The sequence below is a fragment of the Brassica oleracea genome, chromosome C8 (genome assembly GCF_000695525.1).
Source record: "Brassica oleracea var. oleracea cultivar TO1000 chromosome C8, BOL, whole genome shotgun sequence".
NCBI lineage: Eukaryota > Viridiplantae > Streptophyta > Magnoliopsida > Brassicales > Brassicaceae > Brassica > Brassica oleracea.
In genome coordinates this window covers 35,288,798-35,308,038 of record NC_027755.1, presented here as the reverse complement: position 1 = coordinate 35,308,038, position 19,241 = coordinate 35,288,798, and the positions used below count along the sequence as shown (strand labels likewise).

General features: G+C 34.6%; 4 protein-coding genes and 1 non-coding gene across 5 annotated transcripts; 4 read left to right on the top strand and 1 right to left on the bottom strand.

The window, feature by feature from the left end:
* The first annotated feature begins 2,286 nt into the window (after window positions 1-2,286).
* On the top strand, window positions 2,287-5,804 carry LOC106307775 (MADS-box protein SVP). The gene is made up of 9 exons (XM_013744826.1): window positions 2,287-2,685; window positions 3,600-3,678; window positions 4,068-4,132; window positions 4,214-4,313; window positions 4,406-4,447; window positions 4,532-4,573; window positions 5,060-5,101; window positions 5,179-5,333; window positions 5,546-5,804. Exons 1-9 carry the CDS (start codon window positions 2,504-2,506, stop codon window positions 5,562-5,564), a joined length of 726 nt encoding a protein of 241 aa, XP_013600280.1. The 5' UTR covers window positions 2,287-2,503; the 3' UTR covers window positions 5,565-5,804.
* A 2,849-nt stretch (window positions 5,805-8,653) lies between these two features.
* Window positions 8,654-10,685, top strand: LOC106309275 (protein NETWORKED 2D). The gene is given in 10 exon segments (XM_013746318.1): window positions 8,654-8,747; window positions 8,843-8,912; window positions 8,914-9,089; window positions 9,092-9,140; window positions 9,142-9,490; window positions 9,601-9,916; window positions 9,919-10,002; window positions 10,005-10,135; window positions 10,138-10,575; window positions 10,578-10,685. Coding segments are annotated over 10 exon segments (1,815 nt in total).
* A 119-nt stretch (window positions 10,686-10,804) lies between these two features.
* LOC106310459 (nicotinamidase 1) lies at window positions 10,805-12,224 on the bottom strand. The gene is made up of 5 exons (XM_013747693.1): window positions 11,972-12,224; window positions 11,682-11,865; window positions 11,470-11,603; window positions 11,197-11,382; window positions 10,805-11,084 (listed from the first exon to the last, which is right to left on the bottom strand). Exons 1-5 carry the CDS (start codon window positions 12,116-12,118, stop codon window positions 11,004-11,006), a joined length of 732 nt encoding a protein of 243 aa, XP_013603147.1. The 5' UTR covers window positions 12,119-12,224; the 3' UTR covers window positions 10,805-11,003.
* An 85-nt stretch (window positions 12,225-12,309) lies between these two features.
* Window positions 12,310-12,382, top strand: TRNAA-CGC. The gene has a single exon. It is a non-coding gene; the product is annotated as a tRNA-Ala (tRNA).
* A 1,976-nt stretch (window positions 12,383-14,358) lies between these two features.
* Window positions 14,359-17,548, top strand: LOC106307215 (KH domain-containing protein At4g18375-like). The gene is made up of 6 exons (XM_013744103.1): window positions 14,359-15,035; window positions 15,722-16,162; window positions 16,253-16,489; window positions 16,582-16,964; window positions 17,059-17,167; window positions 17,240-17,548. The coding sequence occupies exons 1-6, from the start codon at window positions 14,442-14,444 to the stop codon at window positions 17,366-17,368; spliced, it is 1,893 nt and encodes a 630-aa protein (XP_013599557.1). The 5' UTR covers window positions 14,359-14,441; the 3' UTR covers window positions 17,369-17,548.
* Window positions 17,549-19,241: the final 1,693 nt, after the last annotated feature.

The following is a 19,241-nucleotide window of genomic DNA, read 5'->3' as shown; positions in this document are numbered from 1 at the left end:
AAAATCCATTAAGATCCGGAAATACCCTTAAATAATATGGAAGTCTAAAACAAATTTTAAATAGGGGCCAGTATGCAGCTGGTAAAGCTTAAGACAAACGTAAAATAAGCTTAGCACGATATATGCATTGGGGGAGATAAGGTAGGAAGCGAACGTTACGAGCCACGTGTAAATGTCTATAAATGATTGTATACTTCTTAAGGTAATAAAGACTATAATGCGGTTTGATTTGAGTAGTTGTGGAGTATCTCTTTATTTTATTTTATTTGTTTTGTTCAAACTTTTCATTAAAATAAAATCTGTACGGACAGTTGATCGTGTTCCAATCAGATTTCTCTTGGTGGATGCTTCAGGTCTGGTTTGGGTCCCCCTTCTAAATAATTTATAGTGGTCGACACTCGACAGTGTTTATTACTCTTTTGCACGAGGGTCCCTCTGTTCACTATATCTTCGCATAAAGCATACTAAAATATTTATTTATTTTAACCCCCCGTCCCCTTTAATCTTTTTTTTTCTTTATCACGTATTTTATTTTAGAATGACTGTGGACACGGAATCAGTGAGGTTGGTCTGTTTAATGAAGTTAGAGCAGTGCATAAGTGTTTAAAGTTAAAGTATGTAATAGAACGTAAAATGATGAATAAACCCTAACCCTTAGAGTTTTAAAAAGTATTAAGAATTACATTGTAACAAAAAAAAATTATTATAGCAATTTATAACAAGTGAGTGAGTATTGGGTAATGGCGAGTTTTTACATCCTCAGAAAATTTGCATCTTTGAACCCCTAGTCTAATTTCTACTTGAAAGGAGTCGTTAACATGAAATGTATGAGCTTCTGACTATAAATTCTAGGTTAATCTTCGTTAAATTGTTTTTAGTTTTTTGGGTGTGAAGTCAATGTATTCATTTATTAGGAGCTATTGTGAGACCTGCATAAATAAATATGAAATAATTGCCACTGTTTTTGACTTTTTACACCGAACACGACCAATTAGTTACAAGAGTGTATATGATAAAGTGAGACAACTCATTTTATGCTTCCCTTTAAAAAGAAATTCCCCACTGACCCAAACGAACACTTCTCTCATTGGAGACTTACAAATCCTATTTCCTCACCATATCCAATAACCACCCCACACAAACCAATATCTAAATAATAGTAATAATGAATAAAAAATCCTTTTTGCTTTCCAAAAATAATATTTAAGAAACCCCATCATGTTGATAATATTATTAAATAATAAATCCCTCCCTCAAAATATCTCATTTTCACCAATCAACACCCTCTCATGTCTACTTCTCTCCTTGACATTTGTGAGGTGGAAAATTAAAATTTTATACTCCATCCGTTTCGTAATATATGATATTTAGAAATTTTTTATTGTTTCAAAATAGTTGATGTTTTGATATTTTTATGTTATTTTTAAGTTTATTGAAAATATTGTAACCAATTAGATGTTGTAGTCATTTTTGTAATTGGTTAGATGATTTTTAAATTATATTTTTAAAACTATTTTTTAGAGAAAAATAATTTTCTTAATTTTTGTGGATTAAAGAATAACATCATGTACTATGAAACGGAAGGAGTATATTCCCTTAGCGTTTTCTCTTTATTTAATTTTTTTCTTCTTTCTGAGTTTTTGTTTGATCCTATTAACTCTGTATTTTATTAAGGGATATGTATCCCACATTGGACAATCAATGGGATATTAAGTAATATATAAAGGGTTAGGGCCAATCCACTAATTGCCAATTGGTTTTGAGTTGGAAACCTATAATAAACCCGAATCTAACATGGTATCAGAGCCCAGATCCTAATAAGTTAAACCCTTAATTAATATTAACCCTACCCGACCGGGTATATAGGTCGTAATTGACTCGTTCGACCGAGTATAACTGTCTTAAAAAGTTTCCGAGATTTCTGGCTGATAAGAGCCATCATCTCGAGGAGGGGTATTAAGAGATATGTATCCCACATTGGACAATCAATGAGATATTAAGTAATATATAAAGGGTTATGGTCAATTCACTAATTGCCAATTAGTTTTGAGTTGGAAGCCCATAGTACACCCGAATCTGACATATTTTTTTGTGGATTCGTCATCTAGATTTAAATCTTACAAAGATTTTAGTTTCTCTTTACCTTTCAAATCTTCAAAAACTAGGGTTTTTACTGTCTTCAAAATCATAGTATTATTCTTCTAAATTTAGCAAAAAGAACACATTTTTCTTTCCATTTCAGTCGTCTTGTCACTCTCTCTCTCTTTTCTTTAAAGTCTCCCTTTTTAGCAAGACACCTCTCTCTCCTCTCACTCACAATTTCTTTCCTTCTGGGTTCTTCTTCTTCCTCCTTTTTTCTCTCTCTTTTCTCTTCTCTTTAATCATCACACATTTTTGAATCTTAATTCAAGATCTTCCTCCTGTTCATCAGATTAATCCCTTTTGGGATTTTGCGGATCAACTTAAAGTTCTTTCTCTAGGGTTTTTCTTTCCTTTTTTAAGGATGGCGAGAGAGAAGATTCAGATCAGGAAAATCGACAACGCGACGGCGAGACAAGTAACGTTCTCAAAACGAAGAAGAGGTCTTTTCAAAAAAGCTGAAGAGCTATCCGTTCTCTGCGACGCTGATGTTGCTCTCATCATCTTCTCTTCCACTGGAAAGCTCTTTGAGTTTTGTAGCTCCAGGTCTTTCTCTCTAACTTCGCTATGACTATAGTTCTTTGTCATTAGATTTCTCCAAGTCTTTGAAGGAAACGTCTCTAGATCCAGACAGAAGCTTAAGAGTTTTTAGATGTCTTAGAAGTTTACTGTATATTAAACCTTACTGGACCACTAACTTTATATATAAGAAATATTAATGACCAAAAATAACATTTCTGTAAAACTATAGTAAACTCTTTATTTAGTCAAAATAAGGTATCTAAGTACAGTAATATTCAAGATAATCTTAATCTTAATAATCTGCACAAATGCTATATACCTTTATGTTGCAGAAATCTGTAATTGAGTTATTGTGGATACATACGGAAGCCATCAATGTCATATTCATTAAAAATTGTGGTTACCTTATACCATTAGAAGTTCAGAAATAACATTATATACGTGTATATACATATCTATGTGGATGTATGAAAATTGGGAACTTTTTCTTGAAGAAGTGATTAATAAAAATAATAAACAGGTTGGAATCTTTACTAGTGTTGGTAAATGTCAGAGGCTTTTTGGATATGTTATAGATATATTGGGAATCTAAAAATGACTTATCATATCATAAAGATACGGTTTTGGATTTCTGACCCACGGGTTATCAGTTCAGTTCCTATCTTCGGGGACATCTATACACACACGCACATATATGTATATACTTGTCTTTAAAAAACTTCAGTGCTTAACATGAAATAATGTCTTGTCTCTGGATTAAATTGTGTTTTGTAATCTAGGTTGTGTATCTTCTGTGTGTACATTGTCCATCGATGTTTAGTTATATCTAAAGCACTGGGAAGCATCAACAATTACGCTGTTTATAACAGAAAAGTAGATAATTTCCAGTCTTATATAGTAAAATACTTACTGGAATGTGTTTGCATTATATAATGAAGCATGAGGGAAGTGTTAGAGAGGCATAACTTGCAGTCAAAGAACTTGGAGAAGCTAGATCAACCATCTCTTGAGTTACAGGTTAGCTTGCCATTGTGTTTAAATTACCATTTTCAGATTATACTCAAGTACATGCATTTTGGTCAAGAAGCTCTAAAATATTATATTAATGGTAGGACTAGAGCATTATACTTATTGCATACGATTAGACTACATTTTAGTGACACTGAACTCATACTAAAGTCGATCCATACGAACTAAGAGTATTAAAGAGATGTGAGGCTCAGACGATCAGGTTTGTAGTTCTCTTTGTGTAATGGTCGTTTGGTTCAAAACCTTTATAATCAATTAATCATATTTACATGATAAAAAACATGCGAGCTTTTTGAAGCCAGACATGCATGTACAGTTAGTCATGTGTAGAGATCTGAGCTTAGATGATTATGGTTTTGTTTAATGTTATCATTTAGCTGGTCGAGAACAGCGATCACGCCCTGTTGAGCAAAGAGATTGCGGGAAAGAGCCACCGATTAAGGTACCCAAATATATGCGCATTCTTTAAATTTCTAAACAATTATCATTTTCTTACGGCATGTGTTTATATGATCATATACAGGCAAATGAGAGGAGAGGAACTTCAAGGACTTAACATTGAAGAACTTCAACAGCTGGAAAAGGCCCTTGAATCCGGTTTGACTCGCGTAATTGAAACCAAGGTTGTTAAAAATTTAGATGTTAAAAGATGTAACGCCATGATACTATGAATAAGACGACTATGTTACTTAACTACTATGAGATGTTGTTTCAGAGTGAAAAGATTATGAATGAGATCAGTTATCTTCAAAGAAAGGTAAAAAGCAAAACAACGTTTTATCTTTACTTCTTGATTCAAATAATTTTGGCAATAACAAGTTACAATTTTCTCTTTTCCTAGGGAATGCAACTGATGGACGTGAACAAGCGGCTAAGGCAGCAAGTACGCATCTTACTCTTTATCTTTAACACATATCTCCGACGATACTTTGAGATAATTGGTTAAACCAAGTGATTAGCGTGGTTAAAAGTGTATTTATATATAATGGTAAAATAATAGCTAATAATTTCAATTGTATAGTTTAAAAACAAAGGAAACTCGGTCCTAGCTGCATGTAGGATGGTTTTGGTTTGCGCTCTCTATGTTTTCAGATTGTTTTGTGGAATATGGAAACTTAAATAATCAAAATCTCTTTTGATTTGATTTAACCTGGTTCTGATTAAAATTTTGAATATTTATAACACGTTTTCAAGATTGATTTTTGTTTCATATTATTTTGTTTCAGATCAAATTATTATAATTGGTTATTTCTAGATAAAAGTAATCATCCCTCAATCTCTAGAGAAGACCAAGACATTTGGTGCCAGTAAAAACTCAAAATTCAAGTTTTCTCATTGTCTTTTCTATGATCAAATCTTGATTTTTCAGGGGACACAGTTAACGGAAGAGAACGAGCGACTAGGTCAGCAGGTACGTATCGATTGTTGTGTATTTTTATATTTTTGGTTAAATGTTAAATTAGGAAGTTTTATTTGGTGACGGTGTAGATATACAATAATGTGCATGAAAGATACGGTGGAGGTGAATCAGAGAACACTGCCGTGTACGAGGAAGGACACTCATCGGAGTCCATTACTAACGCCGGAAACTCCACAGGCGCTCCTGTTGACTCCGAGAGCTCCGATATCTCCCTTAGGCTCGGGTAATTAAATTAATTATCCACCTTTGGTTCTCTTGATTTAATAATTTTCAATGATAAGAAAATAATTTATAAAGTAAAGGGGGATTATATTTACTAAATAACCATCTTATGCTGGTCACTTGTTTGTATACATTATGAAACGAAAATAATTAATAAAAATAAAAGAAAGGTATATTCATTATAATTAACTAAATTATTTTGGCTTCGTGCAGCTTACCGTATGGTGGTTAGAGGTGGAATAATACAAAGAAGTTGATGGAGTGAGGAGTCTAATGTAAACCCTTTCAACTCTGTAATAACAAGAGACAATGTAGTAGTTCTCATATGTTTGTTGTAAGTTTCTGTCTGAGGAAGGTCTTCCTTTTTCGAGTTTCATTATATGTTATTTCTCTCCAGTGCATTTCTGTTTTGTCACTCCCAGAACTGTATGGACGTGGTAAGTTGGTAAATGAGAAGAAACATTTGACATTTTTATGGTTTATTGCACAAAACGATGGGACACATGTTTACGTTTATGTGGTGGTATTGACCATATGGATCCTGGTATGTGGGCATCGAACCCATAACATATCTCTTGGTTATAGATCTTCAATTCAACAAGCGTACGGTAGATAGATCTCTAAGCCACCTAGAGCTGGAAATTTTAGTTTTTACCCGCGGGTCCCGCTCCGTTTGACCCGCTGCGGGGCAAGTGCGGGTCGGCCATTTCGAAAAATTCAACATGCGGGTGCGGGTGCGGGTCGATTCGATTCTACGCGGGGTGGGTGCGGATCGGTCGATTTTGAATCGCGGGTACCCGCTAATCCGCAAAAAAATAAAAAAAAAACAAAAAAAATTCAAAAAATAATATATATATTTTCGTAAAAAATATATAAAATACTATAAATTCAGAAAATAATATATAATTTAATTATTTTATTAGAAAATAAGTATTATATAATTAAAATATAATTAAAATAATTATTTTATTAAAATTTATATTACCCGCGGGTCCCGCGGGTTACCCGCAAACTTGGGCGGAGCGGGACGGGTGCGGGTATGTGAATCTTTCTTTGCGGATCATGTGGGTCGAAGTTTTGAGTAAAAAAAAAAGAGTCGATCCGCGGGTTTACCCGCGAACCCAGCTCCACCAACTAGGGTCTAGGAGTCTAGGACACATAATCAAACGTTTGAACTATCGCAACCCGTCTGGTTGCCTATTCTAAACCCAAGCTCTAGCGACTGTATTATTATTTTATGGTTGGAGAGTTCTCGGTAGAAACTAGTTTCAAGTGACTAGGCCTGAGCGTTTTTAACTCAACCCGAAGTACCGACCTTAACCCGAACCGAAAAAACCGAAACTGAATCCGAACTGTTTTACAAAAATATCCGAATGGGACTTATGAGCTTACTACTTTGGACTTTGGCTATAACTTGAACCAAACCGAAATCCGAATTAGGATCCGAAGATATCCGAAATTAGTTAAATATGTTAATGTTTTTATATATGTTAATGTGATTTAGATATTTTAGAGTATTCAAAATATTTTTGTAGTTTGTTTTATTTGTTTTTTTAATACTTTTTAGTTAATTTAGATAGTTTAACTAATTTTTAATTAGATTTGTGACTAATTTATATATTTTAAATTTTTTTTGTCAATTTTCGAAGTTTTAAAAAATATATTTTTGTACGATTTTAAACATTGGTTAAATTCGATCCGAACCGAATCCGAAAGGAACCGAACCGAACCCGATCCGATAGTTAGTAAAAACCGAATGGTACTTACGAGCATAACACCGAAAATCCGAATCATTCGGACCGAAACAGAACGGACCACCGAACGCCCAAGCCTACAAGTGACCTTGATAATCTCTTCTGTGGTGCACGTTTATTTAATTTCCAATGGTCGGTGCATAATGAGGATACCCAAAAATAACATGCAATGCACATTTAGTTTAGAGAAAATATACAAATACTAATTTACCGGTTAGAACTTTAAAAATTATACTCTAATTATGGGTGGCTGATTTGAAGCCATTGTTATTTGTTCTGTTCACTCACTGACTCTCAAATCTGATCAAGCATCAGTAAAATGACCTACATCTACACGTATACTATTTATGGAGGGATTTAAGGTAGGCCTAAAGGAAGGAGACATATATAGGCTTCAAAAATCTTAGCCCAAAAGACTAGTATTTTAATTAATTACTAGATTTTAATCCGCACAACCGTGCGGATAGCATTTCATTTATAGATATAAAATTTTATATTATTTTGTATATAATAATTTATGATAATATATTGCTGTCATTTTAAAAATAACTTAATGGATGATATATAGTTATAAATATTGAAATTTAACATATGTTAACAATTTTATTTTTTGTAAAAATTACTACATAATTTATGAATATTAATCATTTTAAAAGGTGAATGATATTTTAGTCACTTTAAACGGTGAATGATATTTATTTATTTATCTTAATGAAATTATTTTTCAAAATATATTGGTTTACCAATTCAACATAATTTTAATATGTTTGCACAAAAAACATAATTTTAATATGTAATTCATTAATTAATTCTATTTTAATATAATGTAGATTATACTTATAAAATTTATAAAATTAGCATATAATTTTATTATTTTGTTTATAATAAAAATTTAATTAAAATTAATTTATAATATTATTATACTACTAATTGCGAAATTAATCAGTGCATTAATTAAAAAAATATTTAAATTTTTAAAAAGATTTCGTTAGATTTTTTCTCAACAGATTTTGTTATTCATAAAACTAAAATTTAAATTTATAGTTAAAATGGATTTGTTATTAATATCCTTATAATTATTTAGAAATGTTATACATTAAATAAACTAATGTAAACAATAAAAAAATTATTTGAGTATATGGACCTAAATTTCTAGTATGACTATTAAATAAAACAAGGTCATTTCGTTTTAGAAATCTATATAATTGCGTTTGTTAAGTAAACAAATATATTTGTTGGCCGAGATGGTTATATAGCATGCACATGGTATTTAAGGTTCAAATTTCAAACCACGAGTTTAACAATTTTTTTTCATTAAAAAATTAGCGCCAAAACGACATAGTATTGAAAAAATGTTAAAATTATACACAGTTAAATACACATAAATACGGCCGAGGGTTATATTGCGGTTTGACTGGCACTTGGAGGGTTGACCCGTGGATTTTTGAGTTTGCGGATTAATTTGCAAAAAAAAACCACATTGAGGGTGTTTTTGCAGAAAACCCATTAAATAAACTAATGTAAACAATAACAAACAAAAGGTGTGTGATCATATAGAGGGAAGAAGATGCTGCAGAGAGCTGCGAGTAACGCGTAGTCATGGTGGTGGGCGAGTCATATTCGTACCAAACAATCTAAATGGCTCGAACAAAACCTTCAAGGTATATTCATATGCACACGTATCTATCTGTTTGATTGCGTATGGCTAACATACGAAAGAGAAAAAAGGTTGAGATCTGTTGTTGAAAATTTACAGATATTGAAGAGAAGGTGCAATACGTGTTGAAGCTACTACAAGAAGACGGAGACTCATTCGCCAAGCGCGCAGAGACCAGAACTCATAACCTTCGTCGAAGAAACTTTCAGAGGTTTAGGCGAGCGTTACGACCACATCTCCACAGAGCTTCAAAACGCCAACACCACCATCGCCTCTGTCTTCCCTGACCAAGTCCCAAACTTCGCAATCCACGACGATGGCGATCCAAAATTCGTTAAAAGACAGAACTCCCTGACAAAGACTTGAAGGCTACCAAGAAGCTTCAGCCGAGGAAGTCACACAGGTGGTGCTACCAAAGTGGTCGTCAAGATCTCTGGTTTGAGCAACTCCGAGGCTAAAGAAGAGATTGACAAGCTGCAGACGGAGATGGAGTTTGTGAAGAGCGTCAAGGAGAAGCAAGAGAGGAACTGCTGTTTGCAAGACGAGTTCGGGGAGGGGGTTTCGATTTCGATCGAAGACGAGGAAGCGAGGAGGCTGATGACCGAGACAGCGATCAAGTCGTGTAGGGAGAAGCTGGCGGAGCTGCGGGAGAGGCAGGAGAAGTCTTGCGGAGAAGCTGGAGAGGAGCGCGCGAAGATTGAGGAGTCTAGAGAGAGGCTTAGGTCGATGGCGAGTCGGCTTCATGAGGTGAAAATGGAAGCTGAGAAGAGGTGTTTCTGGAGAGATTGAGAAACATGAAAAGGAAGTGACCAAAGAGAAGAGTGAAAGCTCTGAACAAACTCACAATGTGACAACAGTTTCTGAAGAAACCATCACTCTTAAGTAAAAGACCACAACATGTTGTGGAATCTACTGAAAAAGTAGATTCTGAGAAGAAAGAGTCAGTGCTTCTTGATAATGTTTTGGAGAAGCAAACGTCTTCTAAAGAATCTGATATCACTTTCAATAGCGAACAGAAAGAAGGTGAACCGGACTGGAAAGAGATGTTCACCAAGGGAATGGAGAACAGAGAGAAGCATTTGCTTACCGAGAACACAACCATTCTAAGGAGCTACAAGGACGTGAAGAAAGATTTGGACGAAACGAAAACAAACAACGCCACAAAAGACGACGAGAAGAGAAAATGAGCCTCCTCCTGCTGCAGAAGGATCTTTCTAATACCAACGACTTGACTGAAACCGATGACTATTCAATCCCAATCACACCTGCGAGGAACAGTTCAGGCTGAACATCAACGAGCTACTAGAGGAGAATCTTGACTTCTGGCTACGTTTCAGCACGGCGTTCGGGCAGATACAAAGCTACGACACGTCAATAGAAGATCTCCAAGGCGAGAGATATCGAAGCTGGACGGAAGCATCACGGCTGTGAGATCAGACGTTAGACCGCTTTACCTCCACTTACGGGAGATAAACACAGACCTCGGCCTCTGGCTTGAGAAAAGCGCGGCGCTGAAAGAGGAGCTGAAAGCGAGGTTCGAGTCTCTATGTAACATTCAGGAAGAGATCACTAAAGCACTGAAGTCGAGCGCCGAGGACGACGACTTCAGGTTCACGAGCTACCAGGCTGCAAAGTTTCAAGGAGAGGTGTTGAACATGAAGCAGGAGAACAACAAGGTGGCTGACGAGCTGCAGGCGGGGCTGGATCGCATCACGGCGCTTCAGATGGAGGTTGGCAGGATTCTAGGGAAGGTGAACGACGAGTTTGATCTTTCGGGTTCGAAGAAAGGATCAGATCCTGGTGGTCTCCGGCATTCGGACAGTCGCTCGAGGGTGTGCCATTGAGGTCGTTTATATTTGGCTCTAAGCAGAAGAGAGCTAAGCCGTCTATATTCTCGTGCATGCATCCCTCACTGTATGGAAAGATGAAGGCTTCTACATAGGTAAACATTTACATTATTCAAAATACAGATTCATAAACTGTAACTTGTTACTTTTTGCGAGATTGAAACAGTTGTTTTGTGTGTTGGCTTGTCCTTTTTGAGTATTGTTAGATTGTTTATAGCTTTTTACTGGAGAAACAAGAGGAATGTCTCTCCAGTTTCTTTGTATGTCTCAGAACCATTACAAGAGAAACAGATTTTGTGTGTTTTTATTTGTTCATTTGTATTACAACATAAAAAAAAATGGCAAACTCAACAACCGACTGAATCAATCGAAATCAAGAATGATATAAGTTTTCTTGAGAGATCGTCTTTCTTTCAAGGATCAAAAGAAACTTGAGAGACTACCTTAGCTCCTCTTCCTTTAGCCATGTATAGACCTACATGGTGCATCATCTCCTGATACAAAGAAACAAGAAGATGAGCCGATTCAAAAGTCACCAGAGAAAAAAGAAACTAATGATGCTAAAACTTCAGAAGCATCAAAGTTTTCAAAAGAGAAATTTTATACCTGAGGATGAGCCTGAGCGCCTTTAATGTCTTTTGCGACATGAAGAGGAAGGTCATAAGTGGCGCATCCACGTGAGTAAACTATCACATCTTCCAAAGGAGGAAGAACACTATGGTTTCGAGCAGAGAGTACAGTAGCCACAAAATCAAACACACATATGTCTGTGCAGATACCTACAACCACAATCTTTAGACCATCCCCCTCAAGACACAGGGATGATCAAGTTAGTTCAAGATGTAACTAAAAGCATCAAACAGAAGAAAGAAAGCTTACAGCTTTGATCTGTTTCTCCTTAACCCAATCCACAAACGTATTAGAACCGTCTTTCTCCATCGAACCCACAAACCCATTAATGCAGTCCTTCCGCATAAGAGTGGCACAACTCTCACTTTCAAGCCACTGTAGAGCTGATTCATCATATCATACAAAAGTAAGTCACTGGTTTCAGAAGCTAACAAGACTTTGCAAGAGAGAGAGGAAACTACCAGGAACAAGTTCTGCTTCTTGAGTTCCTATGATGCAATGAGGAGGATAAGGGATCTCCGGAACATCAGGATGGTGAGAGTCGAGAAACGCAAAGACGGGCCACTTACGATCGCAGAACTCTCTTGCGAGCATTGCAGATTCCTCCACCATCTTCGATATCTGCTCGTTGGGCTTCGTTGGAGCCTGCAGAATCAAAAAGGGGCAAAGCTTTAGTTTTGTAAACGTATATGATATGAGTCAAGCAATATCACAAACACTTGGTGGGCATGATTTGATTAGAAATTACAACCATGTTGCCGGAGCCAACGGTGCAGAAACCATTGACCACGTCGACGATGACGAGACCTACGCTCGAGTCTGGGTTCAGAAGAAGAGACTCCTCGTCCACTGGGATCTCCTTCTTCAGGTGATCAAATATCGTTTCATCAGTAGCCATGATCGATGCGAGTTTTAAAGAAAATTCGAAAACTCCCTACAGAAAAACAGAACACAAAAGGAATAGAGAGTTTTGATTTGGTCTTCTGTCTGTTTTTTTGACCAAAGATTTCTCTGTCTCCTTTGATACGGTTTGAAAATGCGGTTTTCGATGTTAAAATATATAATAGACGTTATGAACTTTCAACAATTGGGGGTGTAGCTCATATGGTAGAGCACTCGCTTCGCATGCGAGAGGCACGGGGTTCGATTCCCCGCATCTCCATTTTTCTGTTTGATATTTTTGCTGGCCGTCTGAAAAGCCCGTTACGATATTAACGTTCTGAAAAAGAGTCGTTTTTGGGTTTACGTTGTTTAATACAAAGTGTATAAGGGTAATTTTTAAGGTTTGATCCGAGCAACTTTGGGATACAGACATTAAATAATAAATACGGTCTGGAAAGTAGGTTCGAATATTGAAAAAGACAAATGCACTCTGAAAAAGATGATTTACTTGTTTATTAATCTTTGATGTTCTAGTTAAAATATCGACCGTATGAACATTATGGTATGGAGTGAACTTTGGATTCCCAGATGTTAACCCCAAGACCCGCTAGAGCCTCTATCATTGTTGGACACGTTTAACCCCAATAAACGCACTGAAATAATAACCTAAGCGAAACTCGTGGAGATTTAATAGATTTACGCGTTTCTACCAAACAGTGATTTTTATTGAACCTTTTAGATTGTTGTGAATTTTTTATTTTTCCAAAATGTTCAACATCAAAATAGTAAGAACTGAATAAAAGACAAAAATAAATAAAGATTGTTACCTAAAATTTTACAAAAAACACAAAACGATATATTCCCTCCGTTTCATTCCCTCCCTTTCATTTAGATATAAGTTTTAGAAAAAAAAATTGTTTCAACAAAGATAGATTTATTATGTTTTCTATACAAAAATTACAAATTTCAATAAAATTAATTGGATTTATTGAAATACTGTTGGTTAAAAAGCATTGTAATTCGATAATTTTAAAAAAAACTAATGTATGATTAATGTGTTTTTTTTAATATGTGTGAAAATACCAAAACATCTATTTTCAAGAAACCAAGGAAGTATCATTTTGTAAATTTTTATATTTTTCAAAATTCAAATTTTAGTTAAATAGCAAAATTATATTGATAATTAAATAGACGAAATGAGAAAACTATAATGATTGTTATAAATATTCACATTAACTAAACTAGTCGCTTCACCGTCACTTGTGTAGAAAAGAGAAAACACTCTTTAAGAGCATCTTCAAAAAAAGAACTCTATTTTGAAGTTTTCAAAACTCTATATTTGAATTTTCAATGTGTTTTTCTCCAAAAGTAAACCTAACTTCAAAATTATTTATATTTTACACTATGGTCCTTATATTTGTCATAGTTGATGTAAATTCATTCATAGTTGATGTAAATTCATAAAACTTCTATAAATAACTAGTACATATATATAAATATTACATAAATATTAATTAAAAAATCTTACACTAAAATATAAAATTATAAATAAAAGTACATAATTAAATATTAAACTGCAAGCAAATACTACATTATTCCATAAAATTATTTCCGTAATGCTCTCATATATAATCAACTAGTGCGTTTCAAAGGTCATGAGATGATTGAATTACGACTGCAAAATGAAGCAAAAAAATTAGCTTTTAAAAAAGTAAAAGAGGAAAATAAAATATTGTTAAAAAACTTAGCTTCTATCGATGATGTTAATATTCTTGAATACATTCGATCTGAACAAGAAAGAATCGTACGAAAAAGGCGTCAAGAGCAACAACAACAATCATCTTCGGTTACACAAAATTTGTTTGGACAATATTTTGGAGATTTGAGAGGTTCTGGAGCAAATTTATCAGACTATTAGTGTTGTTATAATATTTAAATTGAGTAATAATTATGTCTTCATGTGTCTTTTTAATAAGTTTTTATTATGGTTTTTTTTGTAATATTTTTGTTGTTTAATTCTAGTTTTAAAATATTATAAATCTTGTTTTAAAATTTTTATTTAATTTCATGTGTAAAACTTAAATTTATAAAATAAATTTGAAATATTTATTAGATATAAAAGTTTTAAGGATTAAAACAATAAATAAAATTATTTTTAAGAATTATAAATATAATGTATAATTGTAATGAACAAAATCCAAATAAAAATACGAAATTTGAAGTTTTTAAAAGTGAATTTGGAGTTTCACTCTTAAAATCTGAAGTTTAGAGCAAAAAACTAGTTATAAAGTTTCTTGGGTAGATGCTCTGACAGAGCAAAGATTCCTCCTTTCGCCGCCATGAATAACCGCCGCGGAACAACAGCCTCCGCATCAAATCCAAATCGACGATTACAGCGACGCCAGGTGATCCACGTGCTACCGGACGAGACGGCCTTACGAGTCGTCTGCCACGCGTCGGTCATCGGCGGCATAATCGGATCAAACGGCCGCGTCGTCTCCAACCTCCGCCGCGAAACCGGCGCCAAAATCCACTGCGAGTCTCCAACCAGCGGCTCCGACCACTCGGTCGTGTTCATCGTCGGCTCGAACGCCGTCGACAAAAGCTTCCTGCTGACCGACAGAGTGGGAGACTACTCCTCCGGCGGCGAGCGCGAGGGCTGGGTGACGTGCGAGGTCTCCGCCGCTCAGGCGGCGCTGATTAGGGTTTTGGAGAGGTCGTGGGCGGTTCTCGCGGAGAAGGATAGCGGCGGAGTGGTGGCGGAGGAGGAGGGTAAAGAAGCTTATTGTGGGATGCTAGCTGATCGGAGTCAGATTGGAGCTGTGTTGGGGTTGGGTGGGAAGAACGTGGAGTGGATGAGGAGAAACTCCGGCGCCACGATTAGGGTTTTGCCTCCTCCGAGTTGTGGTGCTAACAGTGATGAACTGATTCAGGTATGTTCTGTCTCTCTTGTGGTCAACTTTGAAGTCAAAGTTTAAGTCTTTGGAGTTTCTCCATTTCAGTCAACTCTTCTTCCAAAGTTTATTATAATGAAAGCGAAGTTGATATATAAGATGTGAGAGTGTGTTTGATGTTAGTAGTAGAAGAATCGATAACATTCATGAAAAATGATTTATGATCAATGTTTAACAAAAAAAAAAAAAACTGTGATTTTTAAAGTAGCCTTTTGCAGCAATTTTTTGTAGTTTATGATAATGATTATATAAGATGTGAGAATGTGTCTGATTTTGAGCATGTAGAAGAAGCAATAACATTGGTGTTGGTGAATGTAAACGCCAATCTGCTATTTTTAACATTCATCAAGCTTTTTGAAAAGTGATATATGATCAATGTTTAACAAAAAGCTATGATTTTTAAAGTAGCTTTTGCATTATTCTTCTTAATGTTTCAGCTAGATTACAGGCGATGTCTTAGGTCCAAGTGATGTATGATCAATGTTTAACAAAAAGCTATGATTTTTAAAGTAGCTTTTTGTAGCATTTTTTGGAGTTACTTCATTCATCTAAGTGTTACAGCTAATTCTCTATGGAAGTTGTGTTGCTTTTTTGGTTTTGATTTGTGAATGTCTTAGCTGTGAAGATAGATTAGTTAATTAATTATCTTCGTTTCTGTACATTAGATTACAGGCGATGTCTTAGCTGTAAAGAAGGCACTTGTCATGGTATCAACTTTTCTTCAAAACTCTCCACCTCTCAACGGCTATCCACCGCCACTTTGCAGCAAACCTTATGATACCAACGGAAACTCAGAGGATCCGCATTCTGAGTTTTTCCCGAACCTGCGTTCTTCTTCTTCGTTGCCTAATATCGCTTCAGACGCTGCATCTACTAGCCATTCGCCATCACCACGATACGAAGAAGGAAACAGTTTTCAAGGTTCCAAAGATAGAGATAAGAAGGTTGTGTTCAAAATGATCTGCACGAGTCTTGCAGCCGGGGGCATCATTGGGAAACAAGGAACTATCATCAGAGCTCTGCAGAACGAAACGGGTGCTTCTATCTCGATTGGAGCTCCGTTGAAAGCATCCGGTGAACGAGTTGTTACCATCTCTGCACGTGAGGTAAGCTTTTGATCCTCTCGCTCCCTGCTACATTTTTTTTTTTTTGATATGATCACACTAATTCGCTTTGTCTTTGTTGGTTTTTTAAAGAGCCTCGAGTCACGGTTCTCTCAGGCACAAAAAGCTCTGGTTCGCGTCTTTACAAGGTCTGTTGAGATTGATGTTGGGAAAGGTCTGTTTCCTGGTGCTTTAGTGAAAGCCAAGCTAGTGGTGCCGTCACAGTTTGCTAATGACTTGATTGGAAACAAAGAAGCAAATGTTGATGTACACATCTCAGTAGGTGGCCAGACTCTGGACTGTATCTCAGAAAATGAAATGGTGATAGAGGTAAAAGCTTCTTCTTTTTTTTACCTATAGAGATGAGAAGATTTAAAGGAGATTTGCTCTTTTTTGACTCTTTGATTGTTTTTTTTTTATAGATTATGGGAGAGTATAGGCATGTAGAGAAGGCGTTGTCTCATGTTTCTTCTAAACTAAGGGAGAATCTATTGCCAAGGAAGGACTTGGAAGTAATGAGAGCTAGAGTTGGTAATCCGTATGAAAATGGAGAAGCAAACTATAATCTGCAACCATCACAGCAAGTAAGAGGCGATTCTCTCTCGGTATCAGATGGTGAACAAGACGTGAAGATGGTCAGAAGCGGTACAGAAGTTATGAAATCGATCGGTGACTTGATGCACACAGAGGCAGTTAATGAAGCCAACGGCTCTACACCACCAAGTTTGCTGGAGAATGACTTGACACAGGGGATGAAACAGTTTAACCTTTCTGGCAACGGAGACATCTCTTTTCTACCACCACGGTCTGTTACTTCTTGCCAACAATAATGTATCTGTTTTTGTCAAACAGTCTCCTGACATCATTTTTATTTGGGTGTTTTTATTTTTGGGAAGCAGAGGTAAAGGTGTATCTTTGAGAAACGTTACCTTGGAGCTAGCTGTGGAGAAGGATGCTCTTGCTGCACTCTACGGAAGAGATGGAGCCGGTCTAGATAATCTACAACAGGTGTTTCTTCTGTACTTGAATCATTTTTGGAAGTTGATAGAGATTCTAATCAGTTTTGGGTACTTGTAATAGATTTCAGGAGCTAGAGTGGATGTGAAGGATGCTCCTACAAAAGGTGAAACAATGGTCTTACTCTCTGGGAATCCTGAGCAAACCCGTACAGCCATGTCTTTGATCGTTTCAATCCTTGCTGATCATTGATAACACCAACCGATCAGAGATATTACACATTCTATTGTCGCGTTTTGCAGCCACTTTTTTTTTTTTTTTGTAAATGGAGATGAGTTGTTTTATCCCAAAAATGTCCGGGTCAAATGGCAGTGATTCTCTCTTATTTTTACACTAATTTCGGAATCCATCAAGCCTTTTTTGTTTGTTTGATCTCATCTGCTTCAAGCTTGTATCTAAAAGAAAACATTTGCACTGTGCAAACATAATATGTTTATTTTCTTACTCTTAGTCAATATCATCAACTAGGCCTATCATCAACCGGTCAGAGTAGATCTGGGCTCAAAAACAGTCGGTAGAGGATCCTAACCGATCTAAAAAATGTGGTTTGTTTCGCATTCTGTTTAAAATAATTGCAAGGGTTTCTCTATATAACTGATTCGATGTCGGTATGATTTATGCGGAGCTGTCAAAACCATGAAATACACATGTAAAAATTAGGGGGGTGTATTCGATCTAAAATTTGAAGTGATTTGATTTTTAACGGGGATTTTAGATGATTTTAAAAAATTAAAGAGAATAAAATGATTTTTGTTAAACTTATTCTAGATTATCACTTAAAACCATGAAATTTGAGTTTTAATTTTTTAACTAAAAAACTCCACCCAAACATCCTAAAATCATCTGAAAACTTTAAAACTTCACAACTTAAAATATTTTCAATAACAGTGGATTTTAGAGTACTCTACGAAATATTAAGTTCAATAATAGTGGATTTTAAATGAATTTTTAAAATTCATGTTTGAATAACAGTGTATTTGTCATTTTAATACAAATCACCTAAAACTCTCAGTTGAATACATCCCTTTTAAATTTCATTCGGATATTTATAAAATTTAGTCTCGGTTCAGTTCGGATTTTTGCAATTTTGGTTTGATTCGGATATCTATATAAGTTACAGAAACAAATTAAATTTTAAATATACTTTAAAATCTAAAAAATAACATATAAATTTAAATAATGAATTCTAAATATCTAAAATTAATACGAAAAGTGGTTCGGTTTGAATATGGATAAAAAACCAATAGCATTTAGGGTATTTCAGCTTTTTTATTTTATATGCTTTTAATATCTTTTTATTTAAAGTTTGGTTCATCAAAGTTGCTAATTAACATGATCGCGACACATGATAATTATATATTTTAAGATTGTGACATGTGTTATTCTATCTCATAATTAAAAATATATATGCTAAGATATTAACAAAAAATTTTTTTATTAAAAATTAATTATAAATATTATTTAATAGTAATTTTTCTTTTTAAAATCCTAATCAAAAGATAATTGCAAAAGACTATTTGATAATAATTTTACTTATAATATTGTGACATGTGTTAAATATATAATGATTAATATATATATAATAAAATAATAAAAACGAATTTTGAAAAAACTACATTTAAAAATTATTTAATAGTAAAAAAAAATTTAGTAGTAATTATTTTAGAAACTTTTTTTTTTTTCAAAATCCTAAAAAAGTAGAAATTATTTAGTAAGAAACATGAAGAAAAACTACTTTTAAATAAATAATATTACTTTTTAAAAAAGCCTAATTAAAAAAAAAATTGTGAAAGTACTCTTATTATTGTCTTATAAGTAACTAACTTTCCTTTTTTAATAGATAATTGTATGTTAAAAATTATAACAAAAAATAGCTACAAATATTTCACATCTATTTACATGAAAAGTAATACCTGAGTATTTTCTTTTAATTTTTTGATTCTCAACTTTTTATTATCCTTATTACATCTTCTGATGCTAACATAATTTTTAATTTTGATGTTGTTGTCATATATGAGTATGTGTGAATATGATGAATATGTGTTTGTATGTATAAGACAAAATA

What these genes read in the sequence shown, in the direction of transcription:
- LOC106307775 (XM_013744826.1), top strand. Translation starts at nt 2,504, where the DNA reads ATGGCGAGAGAGAAGATTCAGATCAGGAAAATCGACAACGCGACGGCG. An exon ending in AACCATCTCTTGAGTTACAG is followed by an intron (nt 3,679 to 4,067) that starts GTTAGCTTGCCA and finishes GTTATCATTTAG; the next exon opens with CTGGTCGAGAACAGCGATCA. An exon ending in GGAAAGAGCCACCGATTAAG is followed by an intron (nt 4,133 to 4,213) that starts GTACCCAAATAT and finishes GATCATATACAG; the next exon opens with GCAAATGAGAGGAGAGGAAC.
- LOC106310459 (XM_013747693.1), bottom strand. Translation starts at nt 12,118, where the DNA reads ATGGCTACTGATGAAACGATATTTGATCACCTGAAGAAGGAGATCCCA. An exon ending in AGAAGCAGAACTTGTTCCTG is followed by an intron (nt 11,604 to 11,681) that starts GTAGTTTCCTCT and finishes ATGATGAATCAG; the next exon opens with CTCTACAGTGGCTTGAAAGT. An exon ending in GCGCTCAGGCTCATCCTCAG is followed by an intron (nt 11,085 to 11,196) that starts GTATAAAATTTC and finishes TCTTTGTATCAG; the next exon opens with GAGATGATGCACCATGTAGG.
- LOC106307215 (XM_013744103.1), top strand. Translation starts at nt 14,442, where the DNA reads ATGAATAACCGCCGCGGAACAACAGCCTCCGCATCAAATCCAAATCGA. An exon ending in AAAATGAAATGGTGATAGAG is followed by an intron (nt 16,490 to 16,581) that starts GTAAAAGCTTCT and finishes TTTTTTTTATAG; the next exon opens with ATTATGGGAGAGTATAGGCA. An exon ending in ATCTCTTTTCTACCACCACG is followed by an intron (nt 16,965 to 17,058) that starts GTCTGTTACTTC and finishes TTTGGGAAGCAG; the next exon opens with AGGTAAAGGTGTATCTTTGA.